This window comes from Trichoderma virens, assembly GCF_000170995.1.
Source record: "Trichoderma virens Gv29-8 chromosome Unknown TRIVIscaffold_81, whole genome shotgun sequence".
Classification (NCBI taxonomy): Eukaryota; Fungi; Ascomycota; class Sordariomycetes; order Hypocreales; family Hypocreaceae; genus Trichoderma; species Trichoderma virens.
Genome location: NW_014013668.1, coordinates 226344 through 241293, shown reverse-complemented (window position 1 = coordinate 241293; position 14950 = coordinate 226344). Strand labels below are relative to the sequence as shown.

Here is a 14950-nt window from a genome sequence, read left to right as displayed (position 1 = left end):
TTACCGCTTGCTTCAGCCGACCAGCAAAGATGAGTGCCCAGAATAATGTCAGTTCTGTCTATTTGGACAATGTCGACTTCTTCATAAACACGAGCAACATGGTCAATCTCTCTTGGCCAGACGTGTCGGAGGCATTTGCCAAGCCCTTGATGCTCAATTCGTTTCCCATCTCTGGCTACGACTGGACTCAGCCTTACCCAGGAAAGGGTCTTGTTGACGGCCATGGTGTGCGTCTTTCGATAACTGACGATTTTACTATTGATGACAGGAGGGATGTGGAAAACTCGACCACAATCCTGACTTCGTTGACCTTTAGCATCCCTGAACACATGAGGCGTAACGGAAAAGCCTTACCCATGGACCCATCATGGTATATCTGCCGCCATATCTTTATTTCGACCAATCCCGAGGCCAAAAAATCTGCTGATAGAGGCAAATGCGGAACAATCACTCAGGAATGTGCGAATGACCTTGCTGCCGACTTGACCTGGGATTGGGGCTACGCAAACGATGATTCTATGTGCTCGCAGCGGATAGGCCATCCTATTCCGAACAATTGCGTCGGCTCACTTGGTTATTCTATTCAGGATATTCTAGGTACGTAATAGCTTTATCAAGAAAGACTATAAAATGTTGCTTCTTCTAACCGTTTCCTGCATGTAGTTGCCAACAGCACTATTGTGGCCGATCCTGTGCTAGGGCCTCTCCAGACAAGCGGGAAGCAGCAACAAAACAGCTGGCGTATTGGAACTGGCTATCACCGTCCTCGTGATCCTCTTGCCTTTGAAAAAGCCTATAACAGAACCTACCTCGTGGCTACTGTTTGGGGCTTCAGCAGGGGAACTGATCCCAAGGACGTTAAAATCCCAAGAATCACTTGGACCTGCGTATCGGGTGGAACTCCCTGGGTGCCGCCTGCTCATGACTTTCCCGATCCCCCACCGCATTTACATGAAACCTACGCGCCTAGCAGGCCGCCTTCAACTGCCACCTCATCCAGGGTGACAACTTCGTCTACTATCACGTCTGGCGTGACAACTTCATCTACTACCACTTCTACCGGTTCAGCTTTATCTGCCACCCCCACGTCTACCGGGCCAACCTCGACAGAGCCGAATTTGCAAATTGTATACTTGTTTACTGTAATGTTAATTATAAGCTTTGTTTTAGATGAGTATGCTAGCATTATGTAATATCTTTATATAGTATTACTGCTGTTTAAGAACTATACTTAGCTTTAAAATCTATCCAAAATCTATCTAAAGGGCAGTATTTTATAATTTAATAACAGAAAGCTCCTTTTCTATAATCTACATATATTTATTAAATCTTTTTTTTTTTAAAAAAAAAAATAATTTATATTCATACTACTGAGAATAAATAAAGATATTTATTCTTAGCTGTTATATTTTATTTAATATAAACCTGGAGCGAACACCGAGGACTAGTGAATGCGGTCTTTTTTTTTTTTTAATTTCTTTGATTGGGCTATTTATATACGCTGTAGACATATTAGAAGCTCCTTTCTCTAATCTCCCTAAAATAGACATCTATTACGTCGTATCTAAGCATACTCATATTGCTATTTAATATGCCGCGTCTCTCTAACATTGCTAATTTTAATCCAGAAAAAGACACCCTCAGTCTCTGTCCACAACCGCATATATCTCTCTCTTCTCCACACACACAATTCATCTACTTGCAAACGTGGCAACGTCAGAGCTCGGTAGGAAACCATTTGGAAGGGCCACTGTAGTGACGGATGACAGACAGCAGCCACCACGATTCGTCCTTTGGTGGTGTAACCCCTTGTCTAGGCTTCTCAGCCTCTGTCTCTGTTTCACAGCTGTGTTGTTTGGCGGGCGGGGGCACCGTGCCCTCAGTAGTCTTGAACTTTTGGTCTTGATGTTCGCTTTTGGCATTGCTCTTCTGCCCTGTTTCTTGTCGATCTGGAGAGATTTTGGTCAGTACCTCTATTTTGATGTCGCTCGAAGAAGGGGGTTTCCATTTGTCCTTTGTACGTACCGAGAGTAGGATGAGTGACTTTTCTATGGAGGGCAACTACTTGCTGATCGAATTGCTCTAGTCGTGTAGCAAGATCACCCTTTTTGACGGGCATAAGATCACGAAACTCGAAGATTGGGGCCGGTTTTTCACTTGCTCCATAGACGCCTTCCATGCGATCCCCTAAGCCTCCGATCTGGCCATGTCGAACCATCTCATCCATTAACATCAACAAGTCGAGTTGTAATGTGCTTGGAGGCAATGGTTGGAGTGTGTCTAGAAATTCCTTGACCGGCAGATTTCCACTTGCCCTGGCGGCCGCCTTGCCGGGCCATTCCTCGACGATGTCCCGCCGCAAATCTTCTGGTAGCCATTTGAACTTCTTGCCCTCAATGGTCTGCTTGCCGTTGGACCCCTTTGAGGCGAGCTCGCGAACAATGTCGTATAAAGAGGTGCCTTGGGCAAATTGCGCCTGAAGCTTATGCGAAGCAAATGCTTTATACATGGTAAGGAAGTTGGTACGTGGCATAATATTCAGCCCACGCTTCGGCCCATGCTCGGGTTTCCCTTCCGAAGCAATAGCGCAGTAGCTAGTCAGTAGGGAGAAAAAGCCTAAGAATTCAGCGTCGATGTCCTCCCGCCGAATAGCTTTGAAAGCCCCGAAACTTTCTGCCGTCAGAAGAATGATTTGTGTATTATAATCTGACCCTTGGTTGATCAAGATGTTGCCCTTATTCTGGATTTTGGAATCCTCGAGAACTTGGAGAACGCCCTCCATGGGCATCGCGGTGGTAACTTGAGGGTAAAAAACAAACAAGGGCGAATCAATCGCCAATCGCCATTTGACTTTCCATGGATTGGCTGCCACCGGGTCGCCCTGGACGTCGGCGAGGCACCCCCCACCGCCACAAAGCGCCCACCAGTTTGTCTGAACAACTATTTAGCAACGCATGAGCTGGATTACAGACTGATGGATAGAAAATTATACCATGTAGTTGGCAATCTCTCCGCCAATGAGAGCTGATGTGCCAGCACCGACTTTATTCTGTTCGCCGTCGACTATGATCTCCGTTATCAGATTTTGGGGCGAGATCTCCGCGGTAAGCTTCCAGTTAGTTTGAGGACCGCCAGAAAATCCTTGAGGTGTGACCTTTTTACCCTTCAGAGCCTCTCTTTCAAGAGTATCAAAAGCATCCCAGACTTTCTTAGTGGAATCATATGAGACTGAAATAACTTCAAACTCGACTCCAAGCCCTGGAGTCACATAAGCCGCATTGATACCATTTGTCAAAACCTGTTGTTGGAATGGAATAGCAATGGCCGCAGGTGCTGTACAAAGTATCGTAGTGGCAATAAGATAAGTAGGTTTTATAATGGAACGCATGTTGGTAATGCTTTGGGAAAACCCCGGTTGGACTCGAAGCAACAGTTAAATAATTATAGCAACAGAATGATGAAACAGTCTGTTTTAAAATATAGGATGACCTCGAAACTCTGGTTCTTGGTGAAAATCAATGGAATGAGGGCTGATAGCGAAAGAAGGGAAAGGATGATGCCCGGGGTCCTGGTCTCGTATTATAGACGAGACACTGATTCTTCCGTTGAAGACCTAATTGATTGACAGAAGGAGATGGTCAGTCCTTGTACGGCGTATATCGCTCATGTACCGAAGTCCCTTAGCATGTTGTGATAGAAGAGGGGTTTCGTATCGAATACACGTCTGTTTCTAGCTCGGGCTCAGATTTACCAGCTGCAGTAGCCACTGCACATGATGCCTCTTCCTGCACATTGTCGCAAACGCGGAAGAGACGGTGTGGTGGCAATTACTCGAGCTCTCTCTGATTGGTATCTCACTAACACCCTCGAATAGTTTCGATCGATCTAGATTGTTGGTCAATAATGGCTCATCGTTGGTCAATTATGGCATAAATACCTAAAAAAGGATATAAGATACCTATACTATAGTTACAACGTAAGTTCGGAACGAAGTGTCTCTGGGCAAACAACCATATGCCGCGTCACCGTATAACTACATGTACCAATGCTATCGGGGCTTTGCGTCATTCTCTCAGGTTGGTGTCTAATTTTACTCTAGCTACACATTATGTATGCCATCCTCGCATAGTTTCGATCCATTTAGATTGTTGGTGAATCATAAGGAGCTCATTGTTGATCAATTATGGCTCATCGTCAGTCGACTATGGCTCATGTGCCCGAAAGGGGGTGTGAAATATGCTCTAGTTGCATCGCCCTACGGCAATAACAGCTACTAACAAAATATCTCCGGCAAACGACCATGTGCTCTGCAGCCGTGTACCTACCAGGGACTAATATTGTCGGGGCTTTATGTCATAAAATCAGAGATGTCACATGCGCAAGGCTGTCAAGGCTGGCAAGGCTGGCTGACTGGTTCGAGCCACACAATCCACGGATGTACTGAAGCATACTGACGACTAAGTCTGCTTCATTGTCGTGCCTCTACTCGCTTCCACAATCTTACAAATCTTTGGACGCGATGCCTTCTTCGCAAGCAAATTCACCGCCCTCCCTTACGAATCTCCCGCAGGAGATCATCCGGCAGATTTTCGAGTCCGCCCCGGACTTCTCTGTCGTCAATGCTCTCGCTCGAACAGCCCGACCTCTCTATGCGAGCTACGTTGCAGGCTGCCCGGCCATCTTTCACGCCGTTGCCTCCCGCATCCAGCCTGAATTTCCCTTTGCCAAACGGCTGGTCGATACCCAAGAAGCAGCCAATGATGCGTCACCTTTCCTCTCTGAAGACAAGGACAAGCGAAAAAACGGCCCGTCTCGCGATGAGCGCCTGCTTTCCAACGCCCGCTGTGCAGCCATAGCCAGCACCAACTTCGCTGCAGAATGCAAAATCCATCTCTTCACTAGCGCTCGCGGCAAAGAGAATCCGGAGTTTCGACCCTCAGAACGCGCAAGGTTCAAAAAGAGCTTCTATCAACTCTGGACCCTTTGTATCCTTGCAAATACCCCTTCCCTCCTCTCCTCCGCCCTTGAATACCTAGACATGCTGAATCCGATCGAGTTAGCAGGCCTCGACGAGATGACAAATTGGGCCATGGGATACAGTGAAAACGAACCTGAGGATTCATGGCTGGATTTTAAAACCGGCTTACGGGATGCCGGTTTCGATATGGTGAACCAGTATTGCGATTGGGAACGGAAGGAAAAGAGCGGGCATAGGAAAATACATGTGTATAGTGATGAGGCACCGCTGGGATTCTGGGTCTTCTTCGACCACTCGCAGAAATATCTAAAGCAAATTGAGGCGCATTGGTAAATCGGACAAAATCTAGATAAGGAACGGAACATCTCTTAGGGTTGCAAGAGTCAGTAAAGCAGCAACGTGGCACTGGGTGCTGCGGTCAAATCCGAACAATTCCTTAGCAGAGAGGTTTTTTTGCACTGTGGGTGGGATGTTATTTGCCTAAGAGCGAGCCGAGTTCCGTTAGTCAATAGATCGTCAAACGTAGGAAAATTCACTTGCTGGTTAGAATCGGTTGGTGGAACGAATTGTCATTATATATACTCTTGCCTGAGGGTATCGTGTATATAATCTACCTCTATGAACCCCTCTTCACTCTCTTCTAACCTAACTTCTGATACGCCACCCCTTCGTCTACCGGGCCAACCCCGACAGAGCCGAATTTGCAAATTGTGTACTTGTTCGCTGAAATGTTGATTGCAAGCTTTATTTTGGGCGAGTATGCTAGCATTATGTAATGTCTCAATATACATAGGTAGTGTTGCCGTCGTTTAAGGACTATACTCAGCTTAACACCGGAATGTATCCGGAATGTATCCGGACGGCGGCATTTCATTGCCTAGCAATAAAAAGCTCCTTTCCTATAATCTATATACATTTATAGACTCTTCTTTCCGTGAAATAGTTTAAATTGGAGCCGTGATTAGATAGGTAAGTGGAGCTATTCAGTCCCAGCTGTTGAGTTCTATCCAATGTGAAGCTTTACATTGCAATTATGGAGTATCTCGCTTCAACTCCACAGTCTATTGCCCATGGGGTAGATCGACCTGTTTAGTATCTTGTGGAGCAATAGTCACTCTTCAAGTTTCACCAGGGTGCGGCATCATTAGTGGGCAGAAACATATTTAAAAAGGTATTGAGGCGTCATTTTGGTCATTTCAGTCTTCTCACAAATGCCTCGGCTTCTCTTGATTGCCTGCCATGAAATCCGTCATCGTCAAAGCGCATCCTCTACGATGCGAGATCATAGACACTCCCATCCCACAACCCGGGCCGGACGAGGTCCTGATAAAAGTCATCTTCTGCGCCAGCAACCCACGCGACTGGAAAGCCCCCGATCATCTTATTCCTGGCATTGAAATAAACCAGGGTAATGAAATGTCTGGGATTGTCGAGGCAGTGGGGAACAATGTGTATGAGTTCCAGAAAGGCGACAGGGTTGCGGCAGCGCATCCTATGCAGACGGAGAATGGCACTTATGCCGAGTACGCAACTGCTCCTGTGAATACGTGCTTTCTGCTGCCGCCTAATATCTCATTTGAAGGTTAGTTGCCAAGATGTAATTTGGCACGTTTACCAATATTTGCTCATATACGATATAGAAGCCAGTACCATACCGTTTGCCTTGTGCACAGCAGCAATAGGCCTATACCAACGTCTCAAAATTCCGTTTCCTACATCCCCAGAGAGCACCCAGGTTCAACCTCCATTGATCATCTACGGAGGAGGCTCTTCCATTGGAGCATTTACGCTAAAATTGGCAAAGTTTGGACGCTTTGAAAAAGTCATTGTTGTATGTGGATCTGGAAGACCATACATCGAGTCGCTTGGCGTAGCTACGGATTTTGTGGATTACCGAAACTGCAATGTCGTTAGTGATCTAAAAGCTGCTCTTGGAGGAAAGAAGTGTTTTCACGCTGTTGATGCTATCAACGATAGTAACAGTTTTCGACATTTATCACAAGTGTTGGCGCCAGAAGGATCTTGCATATCGGTATATCTGCCTCGTTTAGATTACAGCGATATTCCTCCCTGGATTTCTGTTGGCATTACTTTCTTCGGCACGGTTCACGGTCATAAAACTCCAATTAGCGACGAGGTACACAACGAAAATATGGATTTTGCGTATGCCTTGTTTCGGCTCGTCGGTCGATGGATTGCTGAGGGTAAGATGAGCGGGCACCCATACGAAGTTCTGCCGCACGGGTTGGAGTCTGTTGAAAGGGGCTTATGGATGTTGAAAGATGGAAGTGTAAGTGCTAAGAAGCTTATATATAAGGTTTCTGATACGCCTGGGATAAGTCCTGTGTAATATTATAGTGGGATGTATTAGAAACTAAGCTCTTACAAGTTAACTTAAAGTGCTATTTACTTAATTAGATGATGTTCGAACACAAATTAGGCGAAGACAGTTAGTGAGATAGTTTTCTACGTAACGATTTCCAGATAAGATGCCAAGTCGGCTTTCAATTGACAACTCTAATCTATGTGCCATTTCTATTCTAAATGTCTGCGGAAAGTAACCAACTTACATTGTAGAGCCATTCCTAGACAGTCTTCATAATATAACCTTTAGATTCCCGAGTGCTCGGCAATCAAGTTTGAAGAGTTGGGCAGAGAATCGATGCAGCTGCGGTCAATGTCTCCAATCTTGACAAATCCGCCAACTTCCATCAAAATATCAAATTCCGCCAACAAGCTCTTCAAGACATGTCGCACGCCGTGCTCTCCGGCGATTCCGAGACCCCAGACCCAGAGACGGCCGATGAATACGAACTTTGCTCCGAGGGCAAGGGCCTTGAAGGCGTCGGCAGCGGTGCGCACTCCAGAATCGAACATGATCTGTTAAGGATTAAGTCAGCTTTACGAGGTTCCTTCAGTGTCCAGATGGGGGTTCATCTTACATAGATCTTGTCTCCAACAGCGTCGACGATCTTCTCAAGAGCATCAAGACTGGAGATGCCTCCGTCAACCTGTCTTCCAGCGTGGTTCGAAACAACAATTCCATCCACACCCCTGAGAGAAGTCAATATTCAGCATATTCGGTTATTGTAGCAATATCTCAAAAGAAAACTCACAGTTCAACCGCTTTCTTCGCATCTTCCACACTCTGGATGCCCTTGAGACAAAATGGCCTTCCTCCGCTAATCCTCTTCCACTGCTCCATAGTCCACTTCATCTTCTCCCAGGTGATGGCGCGGCCGTGCCAGATATTCTCATCAATCCACTTTGCGCCCGCCTCCTTTGGATTCTTCACTGGGTCAATCCCAGACTCCTTGAGGCGCTTTTGGAAAACGGGGTCCTGGAGACCAAGGTCGCCAGCTCCGTGTTCATGGTAGAAGGCGTAGTTTCCGGTGAAGACGTCGTTGTGGCGCCAGCCGAGGGACCAGGTGTCCGTTGTCAGCATACAAGCGTCGAAACCGGAGTCAAAGGCCCGCTGGAGCATGGAGATGCAGAGTTCATCGTCGGGACTTTGGTATAACTGGAAGAATCGAGGTCCGGAGCCATTCGCTTTGGCGACGTCTTCGATGCTGTAGCTTCCAGCAGAGGACAAGCAGTAAGCCAGGTTAAGCTCTTGAGCTACTTTAGCCACGGAAAGCTCTCCGGTGGGATGGTAAATGCGGTTGATGCCAATTGGAGCAAATCCAATGGGAGCAGACACGCGGTGGCCAAAGATTTCGGCTGCAGTATCTCGCATGTTGGTGTCAACCAGCATTCGAGGGACGATGCGGTGCCGGTAGAAAGCCTGGCGGTTAGAAAGGTGGCTCCAAGAAATTCCGGCATTGCAGGCAGAATAATACCTATAGTTTGATCAGTTTATCTTTTCAATCTGAGATTGTGGCCTCGTCAACTTACCAGCCTCCTTGAGAAAGCTTCTCCTTCGCCAGCTTCTCAATCTCAGCCGGGTCTTGACCCTTGCGTTAGTGGAAATTTGTAGTAGGAGGAATCATGAGAACTTGCCGGTGTTGAAGATTGGGTATTTCCCATCGTTGGTATTCCAAAAGGATTCTCGTTGATACAGCGACCACTGGGGAGTGGTCCTGATGTTGATGTTGGGGTTGTTGGGGTCAGACATTGTTCAGAGGTGTTATTGATTGAGTATTTGATTCTATTGATGTTATTGCTGTTGGATTTTCAGTTTCTAGAGTTTTTTATTCTGAGATATGGAAGATATATATACATGTTCTCATGTTCTTGTCAACACTACAGATTTTAACTATCAGCCAGTGTGCTGACGGTGATGATGCTTTTTTGGCATCACCGCCGCCACAGAAACACGACTAAATCCCGAGCATGCTCCGATTATGAGACCAAGAAATTCAATTCAACTGAAATGAAGCAAGAAAGAAGCCATCGTAACGTCCACTTGACGTCAGCACGGTTAATCTTGAGCCCTTTTAGAGTGTAGGTACTCCGAACCGAGCAAATGTATGGACAACAGTATGAGACACAAGACAGTCAGCTACTTCATCTCCTGTAACACACCGTGTCGTTTCTCGGCAGAAATTTGCCTTTCGAAACTGGATTATTTCCATACAAGAACCCATCCCCAGACGGATATCCGCCTCCGCTTGCTGGTCTGCTGCCATCTACTATATAGCATGTCGGCTAAATGAACTGCCTAAATGCAAACTCCATGATCTTACCCTAGATCATCTCGGCTTGCGGCAAACATGGCAGCTGTGGGGCATCTAGTGATCCAAATCTCCGGCACCATCTTGATAGGATTTTTATATAAGAGCTGCACTCCCATCTTTGCTCAAGCAAACACTTTTAATTGCTTCCGTCTCGACAATCCATATCATCGGCATATCTTTCTGGTGGCAATTTATCCGCAATGCAGTTCCGGCAGCCTCTTATCTATGACATCAGCGGCTATCATGATCCGAGATCGCGGCTATTCCCGAATCGGCCTACTGATACCTTCATCAGCTCTGCGGAAGACTTTTCATTGGCTTCTCGAGAACCACAGTTATGCCCGTAATATCCGGAGCTTCATCCTGGCAAATAATGCAACTGGATTATTATGCATTAGATCATCTCTGGTTGGATTTATTCATTCTCTGTCGTTAAAACGTCTTTTCTGCGCTGACAATTCAGAGAGCAGAGAGCTACCGAAGCTGAGATGGACAATCTTGGGTTTCAATCCGTTTCTCAGATGCCGGATTCCTCAAAGATGACGGCAGCTTCAGCTCAGGAAAAAATTTGCAACCAGGGTGAACCATCATGCTACTGTACACGGACTGGAGTGATTCGAATTTGCGTGATCTCTCAAAAAAGGCCGAGATAATGTGACTTTCTACATCTGTCGATCAGGGGACACGGACTGCGAGCTGCGCAATGCAACCTTGGCAACCTCTTCCTCAGCTCCGAAGGCCCATACGAGGCACAAATTGCGGCCATCAGACGACTCTAAACATCGTGGGCCGAGCAGAAATTTCTCATCTTGATCCTTCGGTGGAGATCACGTTATTCTGGATATCCCAGTTTGCCAGAATACGGGCATTGCGCGTTCATGCCTGGGCTGAGTGGACACCACTGTGGACACGAGTGGGAACGGCACGCCTTTGACAGCGATCCGCAAGCGGCAGATGCACGGCAATCATGGCCGGACATTCCGGTGCCATGTGGAGCTCTCGAGACAAATCCATGACTCGGCGTGATGTTTGCAGAGCGAAAACGGCAATGGCTGGGAGAGTATCTCCGATGAATTTCTCCGCCTCAACCTCATGATGGTAACCGCATTGAACAGGAGACACTATGTATACCTATAAGGCTCTGGTGAGGCCCATCTGGTGATCCAAACCACGGGACCGCTTGATTATTGAAAGCCATTCTCCAGCGGCCCGCAAAGCCACCGAGATGGACGCGAGCGCACAAGCTTTTATATGCCATGTGGGACTATCCCTATTGCAATCCCCTTTACTTGTACATTCCAAGTTATATCAGCATTACGACAGTTAGCTTTCGAAACTAGTTTATCTATCAGACATCTTCTCCCCTAATCTCCATCTCTTGAAATCCTCATTACACTAAATCTGTGAATCAATCAAACCATTGGATCGAGTGTAAACGCATGATTCGCAGCTAAAATCATGGGATTTTTCAAGAAACAAGCCTCTCCTCCTCAGCAGGAACCAAAGAGGGACCAATCTCCCAGCAGTGGAGGCTCTGAGCCTCACTCTGAGGAAAAGGTCACTGTACTTGCCTGTGCTTTGGGAGCCGTTGCTAGCATTGGTGGTTTCATCTTTGGATATGTCAGGTAAGACATAGTGACATCTACGTCAATTGATTGTATCTAATCTTGTTGGCTCTACAGTGGTCAGATTTCTGGCTTCTTCTTGATGCCAGACTATGCCAGCCGCTTCGGAGAGCTACAGAGCGATGGATCATACACTTTCGGTGCTGCCCGTCAAGGCACCATTGTTGGTCTCCTTTGCGTTGGCGCACTGATTGGCGCTTTGATTGCTGGCAAGATGGCGGACACCATCGGCCGTCGACTCTCGATCTCGCTGTTTTCCTTCTTCATCTGCATTGGAACCATTATCGAAATCTCCTCCTCGCACCACTGGGTTCAGTTTGCTATTGGCCGTCTTGTCACTGGTCTTAGCATTGGAGCACTGTCTGTTGTTGTTCCCATGTACCAGTCGGAAAGTACCCCAGCTGTCATCCGCGGTGTCATCATATCCTCGTACCAGCTGCTCATTACCCTGGGTATCTGGACAGCTGAAATGGTCAACTGGGGAACTGAGACAAAGGCTTCTAGCGCCGCATGGAGAATCCCCAACGGTCTCTCCTTTGCTTGGGCCCTGGTTCTTGGAGCTGGCATTCTGTTCCTTCCTGAAAGTCCTCGATATGCCTACAGCCGTGGCCGAGTCGATGAGGCCCGACAGACTATTGCACGACTCGCCGGTCTCTCAGTCGACTCGGAAATCGTCAACCACCAGATCGCTGACATTCAAGCAAAGATTGATGAGGAGAGTCAGAACGTGGCAGAGTTCCGCTGGACTGAGATTTTCACTGCCCCTCGTATGCTCTATCGCACAATCCTGGGAGTTGTTCTCGGTGGAGGCCAGCAGCTGACCGGTGCCAACTTCTTCTTCTACTTCGGTACCACCGTCTTTGCCGCCACTGGTATTAGCAACAGCTACACGACACAGATTATTCTCGGATCGGTCAATGTCTTCTGCACAATCATCGGCCTCTGGATTATTGGCCGCTTCGGTCGACGAGTCATCCTCATGACTGGTGCCACGTGGATGATGATGTGCTTCCTGTGAGTTTTCTCCTAATTCTTTAACGGTATCAAAATTGGACAGCGTTGTTGACATAATTGATAGTGTGTATGCGTTCGTCGGCCACTTCGCTCTCGACCGCGAAAACCCCATGAACACCCCCAAGGCCGGATCTGCTCTGGTTACATTCTCCTGTCTTGCCATTGCCGCTTTCGCCGTCAGCTGGGGACCGCTGGTTTGGACTGTTAATGCAGAGCTGTACCCAGCTCGATACCGAAGTCTCTGCATGGGTATTGCCACTGCTTCTAACTGGTTCTGGAACTTGTACGTCAAGACCCCTTTATTGACTCTTATGATTGAACTATTTGCTGACTCAAGACTTTAGTTTGATTTCATTCTTGTAAGTTTTATTCATGTTAGAAGGGCAACAGAATCAAGCTAATGACTGTGACTTATAGCACTCGATTTATCACCGACGACATTGACTATTTCTACGGTCTCATCTTTGCTGGATGCTGTGCAGCACTCGTGCTCGTCGTATTCTTCTTCGTTATCGAATCCAAGGATCGAACCCTCGAAGAGATCGACATGATGTACGTTCAGCACGTGAACCCCATCACGTCAAGCCGATGGGACGCTGCCAAGTACCGCAACGAATTGAGAAGGGCCAGCGATGCAAGAGACCACATGGTTCATGAAGCTGAGAAATAAAGGCGTGTAATCCAATCCATCATACTGATTCACTGTCTTATTAGACAGTGGTCAGACTGTCACATAATGTAATCTGAAACGAGAGACGATATGTACGGTATAGGAGATTTGAGGGTGGTGGATAGCATGTAGCATAGCGTGTAAAATAGCGTGTAAAACAACATACATACAATTGTCGATTTATTTCCATTGCCAATCGCATGAGCTGAGCAAATTCCTATCTTCAGACTACGGTGACATCCTCCAATCATGCATCACAGCAGCTTCATTACACTAAAAACACTTCTTTCAGCCACCATGAGTCCAATGTGGGAGGTTACTTTTCTTTTCCCTTTTTGGCGATGGAGAAGCGGCTAAAAGGCATAATTCTGTGGAGTTGGCGTTGTGGTATTAACCATAATTTTGCTGCACTCTGCCGGATATCGGACCTAAGACAGGCTTCAAGAAATTCAGCATCTCACTCATTCACGATGTAAATTTCTGGAGCGTGAGCTGATCTGGTGTTGAGCCTAAGATTTATCATTATTTAAATAGTATCTGAATAATATAGGTGGCAAATGATTAGCGATGGTATCGTAATACTCTGTCTTTGCGAAACGCCAAATATAGATTGGCATCCTTCAAGTATGCTAAGACAAGCTCCGGTCTTGGTCATCCCCGCACGAAGAGCAATAGCTCAAATTCATAGTCCTGAAGTTCGCCTTTCAGACAAAATAATAATAGGATTTTCTCTGTGAATAAAACGCGAGCCCTTCAATTTCAACCCATTCACTGTAAACATAAACCTTCCATTGCTGAAAGACTGTATGCTCTCCCTTCGAAACCACCTTTATATCACCCAGACTTAAACAATGGCGCCTATCCTCCTCCCTCCAAATTATCCCCCCCGCCGCTTCTATTCTGGTGGTGCGATGATCGGCGCCTTTCGTCAAACCAACACTCCCGTTGCTTCTTACGAACCGGAAGATTGGGTTGCTTCCACAACCTGTTGCCGCGGCCAAGGGAACATTGGATTGACCCGTCTGCCTAATGGAACCTTGCTTGTTGATGCCGTCAATTCTGAGCCCGAAAAATGGCTAGGGCCTGACCATGTCGCCAAGTATGGACCGGACACGAAGCTCCTTGTGAAGCTGCTTGACCCTGGGCAGCGCCTCCCTGTTCATGCTCATCCTCACGTTGACTGGGCATCGAGGCATCTCCAGAGGAAGCATGGAAAAGCCGAAGCGTGGTATATTCTCATGCCGGGATCCGTCTGGCTCGGTTTGATCGAGGATATCGACCCGAAGGAGTTGCTTCAAATTGTCCAGGAGAAGAGAGGCGTTGAGCTGCTGGACCGAATGCATAAAATTGACGTCGAGCCCCATCAAACTGTCTATGTGCCCCCTGGAGTCCTCCACGCAATTAACTATAGCGTCTTGCTCGTTGAAGTACAAGAACCAGAGGACATGTCTATCTTGTGCGAATGGGATGGATATAAGATTGATGGTAGCAAGGACGGCCATCTTGGTCTTGGTTTCGAGACGGCGCTCACGGCAGTTGAAACAAGAGGTCGAACCAGAGAGGAAGTCATGGCATTGGTAACTGATGCAAAGGTGGCTGAGAGTGTTTTCGCCGAGGAGTCGCAGAGCTACTTTCATTTGGAGAGAGTAGTCGTTAACGGCCAGAGTCGATGCCGACGGGGCTTTGCTATTCTCGTCGTTCTAATGGGTCTTGTCCGTTTGAAGACGGAATCTTCCGAGCTTTCGATCCTGAAAAAGGGGTCGACAGTGGTCATTCCGTATGAGGATGGCGAGTTTATCCTGGAGAGTGAGAATGCAAATGTTGTTATTGCTCGACCACCTCAGTAAAGAGATGAGTGTGACTAGTTTCCTATGTAATGTTAGCGGCGATGTTGATCAGTTCATAAAACACATGCTTATACGAGTTCAAAGCAAAGTCGGCTTCCCAATCACGAGTGACAGTGGCCAAGTGCTCATAATTTCCCAAT

General features: G+C 47.1%; 7 protein-coding genes across 7 annotated transcripts; 5 read left to right on the top strand and 2 right to left on the bottom strand.

Annotated features, from left to right (window-relative positions):
- Nucleotides 1-29: 29 nt before the first annotated feature.
- TRIVIDRAFT_68619 (uncharacterized protein) lies at nucleotides 30-1235 on the top strand (the record flags this gene model as incomplete). The annotated part of the gene is given in 4 exon segments (XM_014098761.1): nucleotides 30-597; nucleotides 664-1127; nucleotides 1146-1148; nucleotides 1206-1235. The coding sequence occupies 4 exon segments, from the start codon at nucleotides 30-32 to the stop codon at nucleotides 1233-1235; spliced, it is 1065 nt and encodes a 354-aa protein (XP_013954236.1).
- Nucleotides 1236-1716: 481 nt separating this feature from the next.
- Nucleotides 1717-3388, bottom strand: TRIVIDRAFT_68618 (uncharacterized protein; the record flags this gene model as incomplete). Its single annotated transcript, XM_014098760.1, has 3 exons — nucleotides 1717-1949; nucleotides 2026-2932; nucleotides 2993-3388. 3 exons carry the CDS (start codon nucleotides 3386-3388, stop codon nucleotides 1717-1719), a joined length of 1536 nt encoding a protein of 511 aa, XP_013954235.1.
- Nucleotides 3389-4519: 1131 nt separating this feature from the next.
- TRIVIDRAFT_224218 (uncharacterized protein) lies at nucleotides 4520-5311 on the top strand (the record flags this gene model as incomplete). The annotated part of the gene is made up of 1 exon (XM_014098759.1): nucleotides 4520-5311. One exon carries the CDS (start codon nucleotides 4520-4522, stop codon nucleotides 5309-5311), a length of 792 nt encoding a protein of 263 aa, XP_013954234.1.
- Nucleotides 5312-6217: 906 nt separating this feature from the next.
- Nucleotides 6218-7328, top strand: TRIVIDRAFT_193041 (uncharacterized protein; the record flags this gene model as incomplete). Its single annotated transcript, XM_014098758.1, has 3 exons — nucleotides 6218-6560; nucleotides 6619-7082; nucleotides 7116-7328. The coding sequence occupies 3 exons, from the start codon at nucleotides 6218-6220 to the stop codon at nucleotides 7326-7328; spliced, it is 1020 nt and encodes a 339-aa protein (XP_013954233.1).
- A 260-nt stretch (nucleotides 7329-7588) lies between these two features.
- Nucleotides 7589-9092, bottom strand: TRIVIDRAFT_193040 (uncharacterized protein; the record flags this gene model as incomplete). The annotated part of the gene is made up of 5 exons (XM_014098757.1): nucleotides 7589-7858; nucleotides 7921-8032; nucleotides 8095-8817; nucleotides 8873-8924; nucleotides 8978-9092. 5 exons carry the CDS (start codon nucleotides 9090-9092, stop codon nucleotides 7589-7591), a joined length of 1272 nt encoding a protein of 423 aa, XP_013954232.1.
- Nucleotides 9093-10964: 1872 nt separating this feature from the next.
- TRIVIDRAFT_216420 (uncharacterized protein) lies at nucleotides 10965-13151 on the top strand (the record flags this gene model as incomplete). The annotated part of the gene is made up of 5 exons (XM_014098756.1): nucleotides 10965-11279; nucleotides 11337-12293; nucleotides 12358-12576; nucleotides 12638-12652; nucleotides 12711-13151. The coding sequence occupies 5 exons, from the start codon at nucleotides 11113-11115 to the stop codon at nucleotides 12961-12963; spliced, it is 1611 nt and encodes a 536-aa protein (XP_013954231.1).
- A 663-nt stretch (nucleotides 13152-13814) lies between these two features.
- TRIVIDRAFT_58536 (uncharacterized protein) lies at nucleotides 13815-14810 on the top strand (the record flags this gene model as incomplete). Its single annotated transcript, XM_014098755.1, has 1 exon — nucleotides 13815-14810. One exon carries the CDS (start codon nucleotides 13815-13817, stop codon nucleotides 14808-14810), a length of 996 nt encoding a protein of 331 aa, XP_013954230.1.
- Nucleotides 14811-14950: the final 140 nt, after the last annotated feature.